General features: G+C 45.3%; 2 protein-coding genes across 3 annotated transcripts in view; one reads left to right on the forward strand and one right to left on the reverse strand.

Moving 5' to 3' along the window:
• Positions 1-1,957: 1,957 nt before the first annotated feature.
• Positions 1,958-16,653, reverse strand: KARS1 (lysyl-tRNA synthetase 1). Of its 2 annotated transcripts, XM_040443175.1 has the most exons (15): positions 16,521-16,648; positions 13,847-14,026; positions 12,056-12,215; positions 10,927-11,092; positions 8,285-8,378; positions 7,735-7,921; positions 7,524-7,649; positions 6,493-6,612; positions 5,304-5,466; positions 5,021-5,194; positions 4,777-4,862; positions 4,353-4,438; positions 3,582-3,708; positions 2,732-2,875; positions 1,958-2,243 (listed from the first exon to the last, which is right to left on the reverse strand). In XM_040443175.1, exons 2-15 carry the CDS (start codon positions 13,990-13,992, stop codon positions 2,145-2,147), a joined length of 1,878 nt encoding a protein of 625 aa, XP_040299109.1. In that variant the 5' UTR covers positions 13,993-14,026; positions 16,521-16,648; the 3' UTR covers positions 1,958-2,144. The 2 variants fall into 2 exon arrangements, with proteins under 2 accessions (XP_040299109.1, XP_040299110.1); XM_040443176.1 differs by lacking the exon at positions 13,847-14,026 and having other exon boundaries at positions 16,521-16,653.
• Positions 16,654-16,701: 48 nt separating this feature from the next.
• The window catches only part of TERF2IP (TERF2 interacting protein), a 9,181-nt gene continuing 8,679 nt past the window's right edge, over positions 16,702-17,203 (forward strand). The window contains exon 1 of the mRNA XM_040443177.1: positions 16,702-17,178. Coding sequence (XP_040299111.1) covers positions 16,817-17,178 — 362 coding nt within the window. The 5' untranslated portion in view covers positions 16,702-16,816. The remainder of the gene's footprint in view (positions 17,179-17,203) is intronic.

Here is a 17,203-nt window from a genome sequence, read left to right on the forward strand (position 1 = left end):
TCATGTCCTCAGGGAAACCTTCCTTAACTAGGTGTGTTGGAGTTTCTCAATACCCCACAGACATCTCCTTCAAAGCATTTATCAGAGCTGCCATGAAGCTTGGGACCGTGCCTTTCTGTTCACCACAGTACAGCAGATAGCACATTGAGCTTTCAACCATTTAAGGAAGTAATGAAGACTTTTTTTTTTTTTTTTTTCAACGTTTATTTATTTTTGGGACAGAGAGAGACAGAGCATGAACGGGGGAGGGGCAGAGAGAGAGGGAGACACAGAATCGGAAACAGACTCCAGGCTCTGAGCCATCAGCCCAGAACCCGACGCGGGGCTCGAACTCCCGGACCGCGAGATCGTGACCTGGCTGAAGTCGGACGCTTAACCGACTGCGCCACCCAGGCGCCCCTAGACTTTATAATTACAATCCTTCTGTTTCTTCTAGCTTTTATCCTGTTTGTTTTTCTTCCTGTTAAATCCCAGACAAGTTGCTACTGCTTCAGTTCATCTCTATCTCCAGTCTTCTTGAGGTCAGGTAGCTGGCTTCTGCCCCCAGCCTACTAAACAGTCCTTTAAAGGTCACTCGTGACCTCATTGTTCTTGTTGCTTTTTCTAATGGTAGTGTTGCCTGAAGTCCAGTACCCCATCTTGACCCTATACCCTCTCCTTTGGGGTGGGGGGCGGGGAATGATTTTCATTTTAACACCATCTTGCTGGGGGATGTGCCATATGGAAGGGTTTCTTTTGAAATTACACCTGGTCATCTATCACTACGGCCAAGTGCTCCTAGAGCCTGTGTTTAAACACCAGCAAGGGTTGGAGGTGCTCAAAACTCTGAATTAATTCCTAGGGAGGTAATTCTCATGCTAAGATCATTGTACCGGCTACAGAAGTAAAACCTTGCTCTGTGAAAGTAGACTCTTAAACTGGGCTGCTTGCAGGCCTTGCTGAGATGCACAAGGCAAGTCCTTTGTGGTAGGACTCATTGGAAGGTTTCCCCCAGCTGCCTCGTGCATCAGGAGTCAGGGACTCCATTATAACAGCACGGCCTCAGCCATGACCTTGTGTCATTCCTAACCTAGATGAAAGGAGCTGAAAGTAATGATTAAACTCCAGACTCACCATTCAGCATCGTACTTACTGTTCCCACCTGAGGCCAAATGATGTCCAAAACCTAACACTCTACCTTTCCTCTCAAACTGCACTTCCTGTTTGTCCCATTTCATAAAGGACAACTCTTCAGGCCCCAAACCTTGAAATCATCTTTGGACTATTTTCTCCTGATCCACATCCCGTCACCAAATTCTATCGACTTGAGGAACAGGTAGAGTCGTCACTTGTAAGCATCTCTGTTACATTAAACCATTGGCACTGTCATCTCCCTTTCACTGTTGCCCTCCCTGTGCTAACTAGAACAGTATTTTGAAAGCCCTCTATGCAAAACCCTCCAATGGCATCCCACATCACTCATGATAAAACACACACTCCTCAGCATAGCTTACAGGGATCTTTCCGTACTCCTCCAGCCACACCAGACCCTTTGCCGGTCCTTGAAAATGCAGTCCTCTGGTCTGGATTGCCCTTCCCCTTAGACGTGTCTCCAGCTCTCTACTTAAATGTCACCTAGAAGAGTCTTCCCTGATCACATATTTAAAATAGCACTGTCCCCATCCACCTCTTTCTAGAATAGCACCTCTGTCCCCTTACCCCCCTTTCTTCTTAGTATTTACCAGAAATACATATTATTTAGTTGCCCTCAACCCCTAAAAAAAGAATGAAATTTCCACCAAAGCAGGGACTTGCCTTTTGTTCATTGCTGTGTCCTTAATCCCTTAGAAAAATGCCTGGTACTGAGCAGATATTAACATAAACTTGAATGAATAAAGTGATATAATGCTAACCATGCACTAGGCCAGCTGTCTGAGTAAAAGCTGACATTCCATGGTAAATAGTCAGGAGACAAGAGTAGAGACAAATGGTTTATTTGGGAACAAGGAGTAAAAAGGAATTCTTAATTCCTCTTCTCTCGTCTGGCGGCCCAACTGAACGGTGATCGTCAAATGGACAGCAACACACAAAAATTCCCCTGCCGTCCTTGATCTTGTGCAGAAACGCAGAGAAGCCTGAGTTACACAACTTGCAATTATTATTTTCTAGACAGAAGTACCAGTTGTTGTACTTTCTGATGTATCCGTGGTGGCTCCACTCTCTTTCTTGTCTTCGGGCTTCATGGCAGGAAACAGAAGTACTTCCTACAGGAGAGAAAATCACTTTGAAGGAAGAAGCACGCTCTTTTTCACAGCCATCCACCCATTCCTTTTGCTTCTGGTTACTGTTGCCACCCAAATCCAGAGATCTGTGCTGGTATTTCAACTTAGAAGATAAAAAAGAATGAGTGAACACAGAGTTCTCTTAAAATAGGATTTCCCTATCTGCAAAAATGAGATAACGATAGTTTCTCTACCTCGTAGGGCTGACTTAAGTGAAATGACATAATGGCTGCAGAGGGCCTGGTGTGTTCCTTGGATCCTCAAGAAATGCAAACAATGAGTATTCCTTCTGCCTCAGGTAGAAAAAAACCCAAATCTCATAATGTCAGATCCTCTGGTCGTCATCCTGTAGAGTCATGTATAACTGCTCTGCCTGAAGCCCTTCCTTTGCTCTCCAGGCCCACCACGCCTTGCCCCTGAGAGCAGAGCTCCTGCAGGGCAGTGGGTGTGGCAGGAAGACCACTATGTACCTTGATGTTATTGGAATCTGTGAGAAACATGGTGACGCGGTCGATGCCCATGCCCCAGCCAGCTGTGGGGGGCAGCCCGTATTCCAGGGCAGTGCAGAAGTTCTCATCTATGAACATGGCCTCATCGTCGCCAGCGGCCTTGGCCTAGAAGAGAACCAAACAATGACACTGTCTCAGGCCACGCTGTCTCTCAGTGTCTGAGCAAGCACGTTAACACGTTTAGAGGGATGACCATTCCAGGAATGCTCTGGAAACCAAGCACTTGTTGGGAACTGGTTTCCCAGTAACTTCAGGATGGACACGTTTCTTTCAAAGACCCGGTCAAGTCTGGCGATCCCCACTTCAGAACACAAGCGCATTTCTCTGTGAAATGAAAACACCTCCACTGTCCCGGACAATTTGGTGAGTCCAAGGAGACTGATTTTCAGAGACTAAGGATTCCTAAGGAGTCTTTCCCTCATTTCCTGAAACCAGCCATCACAGGCAGCCTGTGAGGGCTTGATCTTCGTTAATCTATCTGCCTCTTATCCCCAACCCACCTTAATAAATGTACCATCTAAGAAAAATTATGTTCTTTTTACGCAAACGTATTTTCAAGGCAAGTATCACACTCCTCACACAGACACTATCATGTCTAAGCTCCTATGTGGAAATTCTAAGGCCCAAACTAGTCAAGTTCTCCATCTTGAAATATGACCTCCTCCAGTGAAGCCTGTGGCTTTATCCTTCATTTCTGTTGAAGTCATTAAGAGATGCAGACAGTAACACAGACCAGAGTTAAGGCTGATATTTTCTAGTGAGTGGGCACATGATGAAGTAAATGCCTTTGACTTGCACTCTCCTTCCTTACCTTGGCCTGTTCTTCAAAGAGCTGCCGCTGCCGCACAGGGTCATTCAGCTCGGTGTAGGCATTGCAGATTTCCTTTTTCATGACAAATAGCTCAAAGCGCTCAGTGAGACCCTCCTTAGAGCGGTGCCTGGAGATAGGAGACCAAAGGAGAGGCTGAACATACAGGTTCTCTAATAACATCTGGTACAAACACAAGAGTTCCTGGATTTTAGTTGACTCAAACTGTTACGGATGAGACCCGAAGCCTGTATGCACTCTAGCACCAAACCATTTGGTGCAACGGTGAGGAGGGTTAGACACAAGGAAGCTTTAGTCATCCTCACAACACACGTGGGTGGTAAATGGTTACATTGAACCATACCTCCTGAATTCATGGCCTTCTGTGCCTTGTCACACCGACTCTGGGCTGCCCATATGACTTGCTTTGGCCAATGGGACATCAGCAGAGGCTTGATACGTGTTTGCACACTGGGGTTTATTCTTTTGGAACCCTTCCTCCTGGACCCCGGCCACTATGTAAGGAAGCTCAGGCTATGCTGCCCCAGACAGAGGCTAGCTACATTTAGAGGCCCTGGAGGAACAAGAACCCAGTGGAGGAGAAAGAAGGTGCCCGAGTTCCCAGTTACAGCCGCTTGGGTTACCCTACCACTTTGTAGAGCAGAAAGACTACCCATGGAGCCCACAAAATCTTGAGAACTGTTGTTTTATGCCACTATAACTCTGAGATTGTTATGTAGCAACAGGTAACTGGGAAACCACGTTGTATCTTACCATTTAGCCAAAGGGCTCATTATCTGCGGGTGATCACAGATGAACGTAGGATTGATGCATGTTGTTTCCAGGAACTCCCCGACAAGCTTAAGGAGAAAGCAAAGCAGAGCTACAGATCCCTTCTGATGGCATTTTGATTGTTCCAGTCCTGGCAGAAGGACTCTGCTCCTACCCACTACTGGATGCTACAAGGGTTTATCATAAGTCTCTCTATGGCTAGTAAGGTTTGACTGAGATTATGTAACTACTAGGTATAGAGCTTAGAACAGCAGTTCAAAACTGGTTAATTCTCTTATTTCTCTCCTTAGGGCTTTCCTGTGAGGCTGTGTAAGTTAGTTCTCCATAGTGGAGTTCACCTTCCCAGGGAGCAGGGGGCTGGTTACTACTGGATGAGGGCATGTACTCAAAGAGCACGGTCTGTCACCTTATCAAGGAGTCTGGCAGTGGTCCGAGGTGGAGGGCATTCAACAGCTCTTGCCACGCAGATATCGTCAAGGATTTTACGAGTTTCTGTAATACAAATGTACAAGTCAGGACAGAAGAATCACATTACCCCAGTAAAAAAAATGTATGAAAAGAACAGTGTGGGAAAATTCTAGCCCTGATCTCATCTAATTCAAAGCTGAAGAGAAAGGAGGGCCATTCAGTGGAGGAGTGCATCACTTTACCTTCGGTCTCAAAGAGCCTGGTTTCTGGCAGCTTCACCCCCAAGGCCTTCTCAAGTTCTTCAACCATGCTGATTCTCCGGAAGGGTGGGGTGAAGTCAATCTCATGGGCTTGGCCCTCCGGGCCATCTGGATGGTAGGTGATCTTGTAACTGCCTGTAATATGCTTCACCATCCCTGGGAAAGAAATCTACCATTTGAAAAGGACCAACAGGAAGTCCTCCTACAAGCAGCACACCAGCCCTTCAGACACATGTGAAAGACAAAAGGGAATAGGAGAGGTCACCTGAAATCATCTTCTCCGTGATTTCCATGAGATCGTGATAGTCTGCATAGGCCATGTAGAACTCGCAGGTGGTGAACTCAGGATTGTGAGTCAAATCAATTCCTTCATTCCGGAACTGACGTCCAATTTCATAAACCCGGTCGATGCCACCAACCACCAGGATCTAACAACACATGGCCAAGGTCATGGCAGCTAATCTCAATGACTCTGGAAAGTTTCCGTCTACAAAACTAATTTGGTTTTCATAGCTGAGGCATGTTTTCAGGTCTCTACCCAAATGTTGAACACCCTACTCTCTTTAGACCCTCGTAGTGGATAGTCATCATTCGTTTTGGCTGCCCAGGACCTCTGAATACTCTTCCTTTGTCAGGACAGCACCCCATCTTGTGCGTGTGAGCCTCCCCAAGAAAGAGGCCTCTCTTGGGGTTAGGATGCAGGCATGTGACTCAAGCTCCCCACCAGTCAGACATGCCCATGCAACTTCTAAATGCTACTGAAAGAAGATGTAGGTATTGCAGAATTCCTCCTGGAGAAGGGGGCCAGAGATATCTAGCTTTTAGAGGTAGTAACTGCAGAGGTCCTAATGGATAGCGCTGCGGTTCTGAGCTGCGTTAGCTGTCCCAAGTAGAAAAATCTGGGCTCTCCATGGGAAGAGCCCAGATGGACCTGAGAATCATTCCTAGTCCTGTGGTCTCCAAGCCTGATTCTCTGATCCTCCTGGGACTGTGAGCTTCCTTATGTATTTGAATACATTTTTCTTGTGCCTAAACTAGTTACACCAGGTTCTGTTGTCTGCAACTAAGAACCTTGAATGACAGTCTCTGGTATTTACTCTGGTCACTTATAAATCTTTATTTCCAATTTTTGGACAGATATCAAGCTTTCTAGAAGAGGCTAAAATCAGACCTAATCTAAGGAAGACAATAAACCTAAAATATTATGAGAACCAAGGCAGGTTAGGAGGAACTATACACCTAAGAAAGACAATCCCTTTGCCCTCTGACCTGCAATGCTCTACTGATCCTGTAGAGAATTTCCAGAAGTGTTAACGCTCACAGGCATGCCAAATTAGAATACTCTCCTGGCTGTTCTACTCTTTTTGTTCCTTTTATTTCTAACTACATCTATCTAGCCAATGGATTTCCGGCCTCTGTTTCTCCCAGGAACAGGGCATCTTCTTACTTATTACCTTATGGTAGAGTTCTGGAGCAATTCTCATGTATAAATTCATGTCCAGCTCATTGTGGTATGTGATGAAAGGCTTGGCCACAGCTCCCCCTGGGATGATGTTCATCATGGGAGTTTCAATCTAAAAGACAGGGAGATACACTGAGTCCTCAGACAGAGGTCCGCAAACCAGAGGCCTTGGGGGTAGCTCATGCTGTGCATGGATATAGTTTAGCCGGTTATATCCCTAAGTGAAATTTAAGTTTAACAGTAATGTGCAAGTGCTTGACAAAAGAAGTAGAGATGTCCTGATTTTCTAGAAGTGTCTCAATTTCCATTAATACCAAACACCATTAACACAGTACCATAAACTTCCACAAATTATAAATTATATTTTAATAAACACTGTAAGTTGAACTGTTTATGTTCTTTGAATTAGTTATAGACATGCAAAAAGGTCCAATGTCTATGGGGGGGGGTAGGAAACAGCAGGTCCGTCAGAATACATGTAGTGTGACCTCATTTATGTTTAAAACAAAAATTAAAACGCTTCCAAAATGTTTACACACGTACCTCATGTAGTACATGCTCAGTATGTAGTTATATATGCATAGCAACTGGTGTGGAACGTTATGTATCAAACTCAAGTTTGGGGAAGAAAGTGAGTTGGGTGATACAAAAGGGGACTTTCAGTTTTGCTTCTGTTTCTTTGAATTTGTTTTACACGTGTACTTACCTTTCTTCATATACTTAAAAGGTTTTTTTTTTCTCTTAATGCTACAAAAAAGCAAAATGAGTTGGTAACTCAATGAACATGACATCATTAGTAGGTAGATAGCCCTACACTTTGTCCATTATCTTAGAATTCAAATCTTGCCTTCCTCATCAGGGCACTAAAAAAACAAGGTGGGACAAAGACACTGGCCATCAAAGGGACTTTTTGCTAAGCATGAATACTATGGATACAGGACATGGAAAAGGGAAGAGAAGGAATAGTAAGAGGCAGGCATAGCAAGGCAGCTAGCTCATCGTGACAGGTAAGAACTCTCTCACCTCCAGGAATCCTAGCTCATCCAAGAAACTCCTTATATATGTGATGATCTTAGAGCGGATGATAAACTTCTGCCTCACGAAGTCATTCAAGATCAAGTCCAAGTATCTCTGACGATATCGTGTTTCCTAAAGCAAAAGCAACAGACAGAAATCATTGCCAAGTCTAATTCAACACTATGACAGACCACAGCGAGGAGGCCACAGAGCTTACCTTGTCTTTGAGGCCAAAGTGGAGGTGAGGTAACATATGCAAACATGGCGACAGCAGTGTGATCTCATAGGGAATGATGCTCAGCTCACCCTTCTTGGTCTTCCCAGGGTTCCCCTGAACTCCAATTATGTCTCCCCGACGCAGTTTGTTATTGATATGGATAAATTCTTCTTCTGATTTGTAATTCCTGAGTGAAAGAAAACCGTACTTCAGTGTATGATATTCCGAATTAAAACCAACCACTGGTTTAGCTTTTAAAAATGCCCTCTGGAATCCTCACTAAACTGCTGGTGCAAATAAAAACCCGGGAAGAATCTAGACTCTTCTGTCAACTGCTGGAGTGTTATCTTTTACCTGTAACTGCCGCACAACCTGAGGGCAGTTGTTATTCTCTAGGTGACCAAATGGCCTTTTTATTCTCTTTTCAGCCTTACCCAACCATAACCCGCTTTTAACTTTAAATGCCAATGAGAAAGGAAGATCACGTGGTCCCCAACCATGTTGCCCTGGGTCAATCCAGAAAGGCCAGCAACGTGGTATTTCTACATACCTGGAATTGGCCATGACTTGCAACTTGACCCCCTCTCCTCGAAGGTCATAGAAGATGAGCTTTCCCCCAGAAGCTCTTTTGGCGTGTATCCTACCTAGAAAAAGTACAACAAAAACACTGATAGAACGAGAAGCCATTTTGTGGTACCAGTGCCCAAAAAGTTCCCTCTGCAATGTTTACATCTAGGTAGAATGTCCTATCAACATAGACGAGAACAATTCGATTTTAGCCCAAGACTTAAGCCCAGTCTTTTCCTTCATGACAAAAATCTTACTTAAACCAGTTAAAGAAGTGCAGCAAGGCCTGGCTTTAAAGTTGTTTACTGGACTCCCGGAAAACGGCAGCGCTGGTGGCAGCATAGTTTTCAGCTCTACCTCAATCCTCCCATTAAAATAAAAAGCACAACTACACAGGCAAGGCCAAAAAGCTACGGACAACATTTACAAAAAAATTATGTGGGAGGATACTCCCAAGAATCCCCAAACACAAGCAGTGGGGCAAACCACCAAAGATCCCCATATGCGAGAAAGCTGTAGGGGAGCCTTTGCGGTGTTTGCCGAGTCTGAGAACTGGAAATCTCCAAATCGGCCATAGGTAGTCACTGGAAAACGTGGCAGCTAACTGGAGGACAGCAGCTGAACCCAAGAGGGGATGTGCCCACTGCCACGTGGGTGAGTAGAGGGAGTTGGGGCTGCATAAGGTCTAATGGGGCTGAAGCCCTTCAGCATAGCCCCAGGAATATTCTTAATTTACTAACCAGGGCTCCCTTCTAGGACAAGGCCCCATAAAACGGGAAAAGACCAGGAAACCACAAAGGGGTCCGACAAAAGTGAGGAAGGGGAAGAGAGCCTTGGTATCTCAGAAAGCAAGCTGCTGTAACTCTGAACACTTCACAAAAACAACAGAAAAGGTAGCTCAGTGAAGCTGGAAAAGCTATTTGAATCAAGCTTCCTTTAACATTGAGGAAAACTAGAGGCCTGGGTGGCTCAGTCAGTTAAGCGCCTGACTTTGCTCAGGTCATGATCTCACAGTCTGTGGGTTCAAGCCCCGCATCAGGCTCTGTGCTGACAGGTCAGAGCCTGGAGCCTGCTTCGGATTCTGTGTCTCCCTCTCTCTGCTCCTCCCCCACTCACACTCTGTCTCTCTCTCAAAAATCAACATTAAAAAAGAAAACATTGAGGAAAACTAATTTCACAAAAAAATAAGCAACATAAAAGTACTGAGATCAAATACCAGTTATTAAATAAAAAAAGCACTCAGGAAGGACATGCCCAGAAAAAACAAAAATTCCATTTCACAGTAAGTTGAATGACATTAAGAAAATGCCATGAAACAAAAATACCCACATTAGAATCATCGAAACTAAGAAATGAGGTGACACATGAAAAAATCAGAAATAAAGTAAAAAACCATTTCAGGAATGAAGACTGAACTAAAAGAAAATAAGAGTGAATACAGAAATGCTTTAAGAGAAACCCAGAGGGAAGAAAGACAAAATTTAAACATCAAAGTGTAAAGAAAAAGGTACAAAAGGTTTGAGAAAAAAGTGACATATTGAAAATCCACCATATGAATAAAAGGAGTCTCAAAAGAAAACCAACGAAATAATATATTCAAGGGGTGCCTGGGTGACTCAGTCGGTTGAGTGTCCACGTCTTGATTTCAGCTCAGGTCATGATCCCAGTGTCCTGGGAACGAGCCCCGCCTTGGGCTCCAAGCTGAGTGCGGAGCCTGCTTGAGATAGATAGTCTTTCTCTCCCTCCCCCCCTCCCTCCCTCCCTCTGCTCCTTTCTCCTGCTCCTGTGCTTGCTCTCCCTCCCAAATTAACAACAAAAAAAATTATATTGAAGAAAAATTTCCTAAAAAACTTGAAAACACATTTTTAAAGGGCACTCTGTACCTGAGAATGTAGACTCAGAGCAACTAACATCAAGACATATTTTAGTAGAATTACTGAACTTTAAGCTTTGGGCATTTAGGTACTGGCAGAGGTTCTCTCTGGGTAGTGGGATTATGGGTAATTCACTTCCTCTCTGCTTCCTAGAACGTCCCAAATTTTCTACAATTAGTAGTTTTATTATTTTGGGGGGGCAAATAAAGACAGATTTTTTAAAGTAACCTCTAAGCCCAATGTGGGGCTTGAACCCATGATCCTGAGATCAAGAGTTTCATGCTGTATGGACTGAGCCAACCAGGTGCCTCAGATTTTTTTTTTTTTTTTAAATTAAGGAAAAGATCCTGTGCAAGATGCTAGAACTCCAAAATAACAATGTTCTAAAAATACAGTCCCGGTGCAAAACTTCTTAGGTCATAGGTGGGAATTTTTAGGAACATGGGGTTGTGGCTCCCACTGGTAAGGGGACGTCCTCATAAAGGATGATGAAGTAGCAGCGGCATCAGGTCAGGAGTTCCCCTCAGAGAATGCCCCCTCCTCTGCTGCATCACCTCGTCTGGAACACAATCTCGTGTCTCGGGGCTGCTCTACTTCTTTCTGTGAATGGATATACTTGCACTGTCCCTCGTGAAGTAGGAGCCTGCGACACAGGCTTCTTGAAAGCAAGACCAACCCAGAACTTTCTTTGCGCTGCTGCAGCGGCCTGTCTGCTGTGAGAGCTCAGCATACTGCCAGGGAATCCTCCTACCTGCCACCTTTAAGGTGATGTCAGTTAGGTGGTCCCCAGGCTGCAGGTGACTGTATTCTTGGATAAAATGAGTCAGCGAGATGTCTACGTGGAACTTGTGCGGATACGGGTCTTCCCCACTGATCTTCAGTTGGTGGACTGCTTGGCTGCGGATCTTGAAGTATTGCTATTAACAAAAAAAAAAAAAAAGGAAAAAAAAAAGAGCCTCTGAGAAATGGAACCTGACCGATCAGACCAGTGGCCCACCTAGCAGAGTACCGTATTTTGCCCCAGAGTGGCTCCAATACAGTGAGGTCTCCTTAACTGAGCCCTCCACACCTTTGAAATCCCAAGATGGGAGTGAGATTTGCACTTAAAATATGCACAGTGGCCAAATCCATAGGTGGAAACAAAGGCCAGAATTCCAAAATGCAAGATTCAATGAAAAGGAAAATGGCAATTCTGCCTAAAATACTAAGTTTAATTTGTACAGGTGGCCTTGGTTGCCACTTTTGCGGATGCATCTGCACAGTGAGTTACTTACCTTTTTTCCTACCTTCCTACCCCTGGCTACGTGTCAGACTTTTCCCCAAGACAAGACTCTGGGGCCTGGAGGATGTAAAAAAGGAACACCTTTTCTGATGCAACCACTCAACTCTGCTGTTGTAGTGTGAAAATAACCTTAGACATATAAAAAAAATGGGCATGGTTGTGCTCCAATACAATTTTCAAAACCAGGGAGGACAGAACAAATTAAAAGCAAGGAAAGGTGGATCCGGTCTATGGACTAAAATTTGCGAATCTCTGGCCCAGAGTAAAACCTAGTCAATCTTTACGGAGATACCTTTTCTGGATTTGTTATGAGGCGCAGCTAGTTTCAGGGAAGAATAATCAGTCACTTGGAAGTACTGATTCTCCCAACCACCTACTGGGAGTTGATTAGAGAAATGCTCACTGCCTGTGCCTTTAACCAGACGTAGTGGCAGCTCCCTCCCACCGCCCCTTCCCCCAACCCATCTGCAGCAACCCAGGGTTCACAGCTTGTTTTCAGTTCCTATTTCTCTTCTTAGTCACTGGTCCCAAGGAATTTGCCTTAAGCTTCATCAGAAGCTTCCTCCTGCCCAGGCAGAGTGGTGGTCCAGGGACTCACATTTGGGTCCAGACTCTCCTCCTCGGCACCCACACCATTGTCAGTGGTGTGGTTGGTGGCGGCAGTAGTGGCCTGGCTTAGTTGTTTTTCACTGAGCTCCTTCTGCTTGGCTTCCTTCTCTGCAATTTTCTTCTCAGCTTTCAGGCGTCTCTTTAGCTCACTGTTGGCAAGATGCAAATGTTCAATGTGACAGATACCTGAAGAGTCCTCTACTATGTTCTGCCCCATAACCACGGATCAAAAATATGAACAGCCTGGGGGGACATGCTCTTGCCTGGTGCTACACCTCCACTTCTAGTCTCTTAGTCAACTCTATACGTGAATGAAACAAAGGAAAAAGTAAGCTTAGAATAAAGATGTGAAAGATCTTCCTCACCCTCTGCTTTCCAACATGAGATCCCAAACTAAAATCAGGATACCCCAGGACAAAGGAAAACCGAAGAGGCAACATGGTCTGGCTCTGTCTGCTACCCTTCCCTACACCTCTCCAAGGAGTGGGTTAGTCTGGGGTAGGTTAGGGTAACGGAGAGGTGGCTCTTCTGAGTTCAAGGAGACGCACCATTGACAATCCCTCCCTTAGCATTGGTCACTGTATTAACAGTGACTCTCAGTGTTGATCTCCCCATCTACTGTAGCCGGACCTAAGAAAACAAATGGGGCAGAGCAGTGTAAAAACCAGCATAGAGTAGGGGGTAATATAACATCCTTGGAGTCAGACTGCCTGGGACCTAATCCTGACATACCTGCCTAGCAATTACATGACCTTGGGCACATGACTTCCCATTTGTAAAATGTAAGTAACAGAGGACGCTCCCCTCCCCAAATGTGAAGACTGTAATAATGTATGCAAAGATAGGACCTGCCCTTAGCATTTAGTTAACATGCAAATGAGAGCCATTCTAGGTATCCTTTACTGTCTTTAAACCCTTTATTCTCTGCACCCAGGAAAGAAATCTTAGATTTGGATACACTGCTGGTCCAATCTCTCACTATCTACACTCTGATCTGAAATCTTGCTATCTGAACCCAGAAACCAAACAGGTTTGTGTAGAGGATATCCTCAGTATTCAAACAGAATTGGTCATTCTTTCAAACCACCAATGTTAGCTGAATATTATATAATAACCATAGCAAATTATACCAAGTCATGCTTGTATATTATCTGGCTTTATGGCACACTCTTAATTTTCAGTATGAATTTAGAGTGACTCAATCGAAAAAATAAATTGGTGATGTGAAATACTAATTTTTAAGAAAAGGACTCTGAGGGCTTCAAAGTAGGCGTCTCTGGATGTAATCTGTCTTGTAACAGTTTTAAATACAATCATTCCAGAACTGTGTGCTAGGCTTACTGTGCTGTAATTCAGTCAGTAGGCATCAGAGCCTATTTGGTTCTTCCTGGCATTAACATAAAAAACCTGTTTTCCATTCAACTAGGAATGGAAATTAATCCTAAGGAAAATCAAATTAATCCTAAGGGAAATTCAAAAAGATCCTAGAGATAGAACAAAGACTAGAAACCAAATTAATCTCGGGAGCAAACCAAGTTCAGAAAGACAGGAAAGGGAACGTTTGTTCTCGGCACTGTTGTAGAATAAGATCCACAAGTCATCTCAAGAATTTAGAGTGAGAATCTGAATTTACTAAAGAGAAAAGGAGAAACCACTATTTGGCAGTAGAGCTCTTTGTTTCCTTAGCAACAAGTGCAAAGAGTCAGAGGCTTAACAAATAAGGACCCAAGTAAGGAAGGATTTTTGCTCCCAGAGCAACAACGAAGGTAAGGGCACCAACCTTCTTTTATCAGAAAGTGGCTTGTCCTTGTGAAGCGCTGTGAAAGGAGCAAGTTGATACAGTCGCAGCTCCCTCTGCCCCCACTGTGCCCGGGAGGTTTGGCGCAGGGACCCCCTAACAAGCCTTACAGCAGCTTGCGTCAACATGGCAGAACACCCCGGAACTAATGATTACCACCACCTAACAGGAAACAGAGATGTGGTGTCAGATGGGACAAAACAGTACATATATACCCAACCAGCAGTCCTACTCTTTTGGGTAGGGGAGGTTGCACGACCTTTTAGTGTTCCACTGAAGACCCTCTTAACTGAGGACAACCCTGTAACTCACTGTGCTGCAACCGTAACTGACAACATTCTGTCCTTGCTATGGTAAAAAGGTGCATATCTGGGTTAAAACTCAGGAGTAAGGCAACCCATAGTTTAAAGGTAGAAATGATCACAACAACCTAGAAAATAGGAGACAGGACCTGAGGCAGTGTTTCCGAAGCCCCTGACATGTGGCTTCTCTCTCGGAGATTAAAAAACCCTGGTGACAAAGATGGCAATGGGAAGCACGTGAAATGTCACTATCATTTGCAAACTCTAGATGAAGCTAAAAGCAAGCCACACAAAAGCACCTCTGAGTCAAAGATAAGACTTAATTGAGCTCTAGGAACAAGGAGGAAAGGAGAATTTCAGGAAGGATCCTGGACTACAGAAATCTGACCTTTCATTTGGGAAGGAGTCACCTGGCAGGCAGCCCATCTCTTTTTAAACTTGAAGAAGATAACTGGCATAAAATGGTACTCATGAAGAGGCAGACCAAGGAAGTCCCAAGAACAATTAAGATACAGAAGGAAATGTAAATCGTTAAAAAAAATTCTTTCAGCCCATGGTCACTAGAGTTATATACGTTAACAGCAGATTTTCTTAGACAATGTGGGGAGGTAAGGTGCAGGCAGTGTAAAGAGCATGGGCTGTGGAGTTCTGGACTGGGTTTTAGATCTCTGCTCCAGAGCCTCGATCAGTGACAGACCACACTTTAGGAGTGCACACTTCAAAGTATTCAGTCGCCCAGAGCCTCAGTTTATTAATTTGAAAAACAGACATTAATATTTTCTTTGCAAGGTTATTATTGAGATTAGACAGAAAGTTTGTATGGTTCTAGCATTATGTCTGACATATAGAAGCTGCTTTAAAAAGTGGTAGGGTGGGGGCACCTGGGTGGCTCAGTCTGTTGAGCAAGCTGGGGGTGGGAGGGGAGAACCAGCGACAAAGAGAGCCAGAGAATCCCAAGCAGGCTCCATGCTGTGCTGTCAGTACAGAGCCCGAACTCAGGAAATGTGAAATCATGACCTGAGCCGAAATCAAGAGTTGGACACTTAACCAACGGAGCCACCCAGGTGCCCACCTCTTATGGTTTCCTTAAGAGATGTCTTTTCCCTAACTTACTTAATTCTAAGAATAAAGCACACAACATACATAACATACAAAACGTGTGTTAATCCACTCTTAAGGTTATTGATAAGGCTTCCAGCCAACAGTTGGCTGTTAAATTTTGGGGGAGTCAAAGTTACACTCAAACTTTCCACTGTATGGTGGGTCAGTGCCCCAACCTCTGAGTTGCTCAAGGGTCAACTATATTTATGTAACAGATCAAAGTCGAATCAATTTTCCCAAAGGCAGAAGTCTGAGACCAGATTCCAAACATTTATAGAGATGTGTATCCTACCTTCAGAAGGGTGCCATCAAACCATTAAATTTAATGTTTCCTTTCTCATTTTTCTTGAATATTTGAAGCATAGATCCAGAGACACAAAAAGAAAATTAATTTTTACTGGTTAAGGGCCTATTCCATCAGGATTCAGAAAAGAACGGAGCCCAAATGCGGTAAGGCAGCCATTATTTGTAATGAATTAACTTTTCTCCTGCCTCTGGAATAGTCTAGTTATGCCCCTCCTTGGGAGTACTGAAAAAAAACAAATCATTGCTGGTGTTCTGTGCTTCAACTGAAGAACCCTGTTTGAGAGGGTATACATCCAGGAATATAAAACATAGCCAGTTAAAGGGCGGCTAGTCTTGATACATTCATATTTATCTTCACACACCAAGGATTTGAGAGTGGGTAACTAAGATCTATCCAGCAGGGCTTGAAAGTGCCACCTAGTAGACTGGTGGACTCATATTCTATTACTGGACATCGGTCATTCACTCAATACTCACAGATCCTTTAAATAATCCACATATTTAGGTGCACAATACAGTTTTAGAAATGATCCATTTAATACTCAAGATTCAGAAAAGCCGAGGTGAGGCCAAGGAAAATTTCAAGGTCTTCCCGAAAAGCTCGGGTATTTAACTTCCTTCCAATGGTAGCGAGGCGTCGCTCGGCAATAAAAGAAAGCATTTTTTTCTTCCAGAAGGAGGTAAAGGAAGGAGTAAATTTCGTTTTTCTGTAGTCAATTCTCATTTTTCTGTATACCCTAACTCCAGGAATGCGACGACAGGACTCCGGGCCCCGGAGCAACCTGGGGAATGTAGTTTCGCGGTTTAGCGGCTACGTCCGGCGTGTCCAGACCCACGAGAACCGGCAGGAAGGCCATAGGCACAGCCGCCTCGGCCGGAGCCTCGAGGCGCATCCTAGCCCGGACTGTCCGGGCGCAAAGACCTTAAAGACTCACGGCGACACTTACTTTTTGCTCAGTTTTGGCTCGCTGCCGTCCACTTTCACCTCAGCCCCCTGCACCGCAGCCATCTTTCCCGAGGGCCCGACCTAAAAGGGACGAGGGTCGCACAGCAATTTCCAGGTCACGGCCGGAATCTCCGCCTCTTCCTAGAGGAGGGGGCGGGCGCTCTTCGCGCGCTGCTACTGCGCAGGCGCAGGGCGGGGCTTCGCGGCCGACGCGTCTAGAACCGTCGTTCGTTCGGGTTCGCTCTGTGCGTCAGAGGCTTGTTTCGGGGATTGCTGTTGTGGTGCCTGGTGTCAGCTATGGCGGAGGCGATGGATTTGGGCAAAGACCCCAACGGGCCCACCCATTCCTCGACTCTGTTCGTGAGGGAAGATGGCAGTTCCATGTCCTTCTACGTGCGTCCTAGCCCGGCGAAGCGTCGGCTGTCGACGCTCATCCTGCACGGCGGCGGCACCCTATGCCGGGTGCAGGAGTCTGGGGCCGTCCTGCTGGCCCAGCCCGGGGAGGCGGCGGCCGAGGCCTCGGGCGACTTCATTTCCACGCAGTACATCCTGGACTGCGTGGAGCGCAACGAGAGGCTCGACCTGGAGGCCTACCGGTTGGGCTCGACGGCCGGCCAGGCCCCCGAGACGAAGCCCGCGGCCCCGGCCAAGGGGGGCGCCGCCGCCGCCGCCGCCGCCGCGGCC

This window comes from Herpailurus yagouaroundi, unplaced genomic scaffold, assembly GCF_014898765.1.
Source record: "Herpailurus yagouaroundi ecotype Mexico unplaced genomic scaffold, PumYag 190, whole genome shotgun sequence".
In the NCBI taxonomy this organism is placed as follows: Eukaryota; Metazoa; Chordata; class Mammalia; order Carnivora; family Felidae; genus Herpailurus; species Herpailurus yagouaroundi.

Coding starts and splice junctions, on each gene's coding strand:
- KARS1 (XM_040443175.1), bottom strand. CDS start 13,992: ATGTTGACGCAAGCTGCTGTAAGGCTTGTTAGGGGGTCCCTGCGCCAA. Junction 12,216..13,846: donor CCACTTTCTGATAAAAGAAG/GTTGGTGCCCTT, acceptor TCTTGCCAACAG/TGAGCTAAAGAGACGCCTGA. Junction 8,379..10,926: donor CATCACCTTAAAGGTGGCAG/GTAGGAGGATTC, acceptor TACTTTTTCTAG/GTAGGATACACGCCAAAAGA.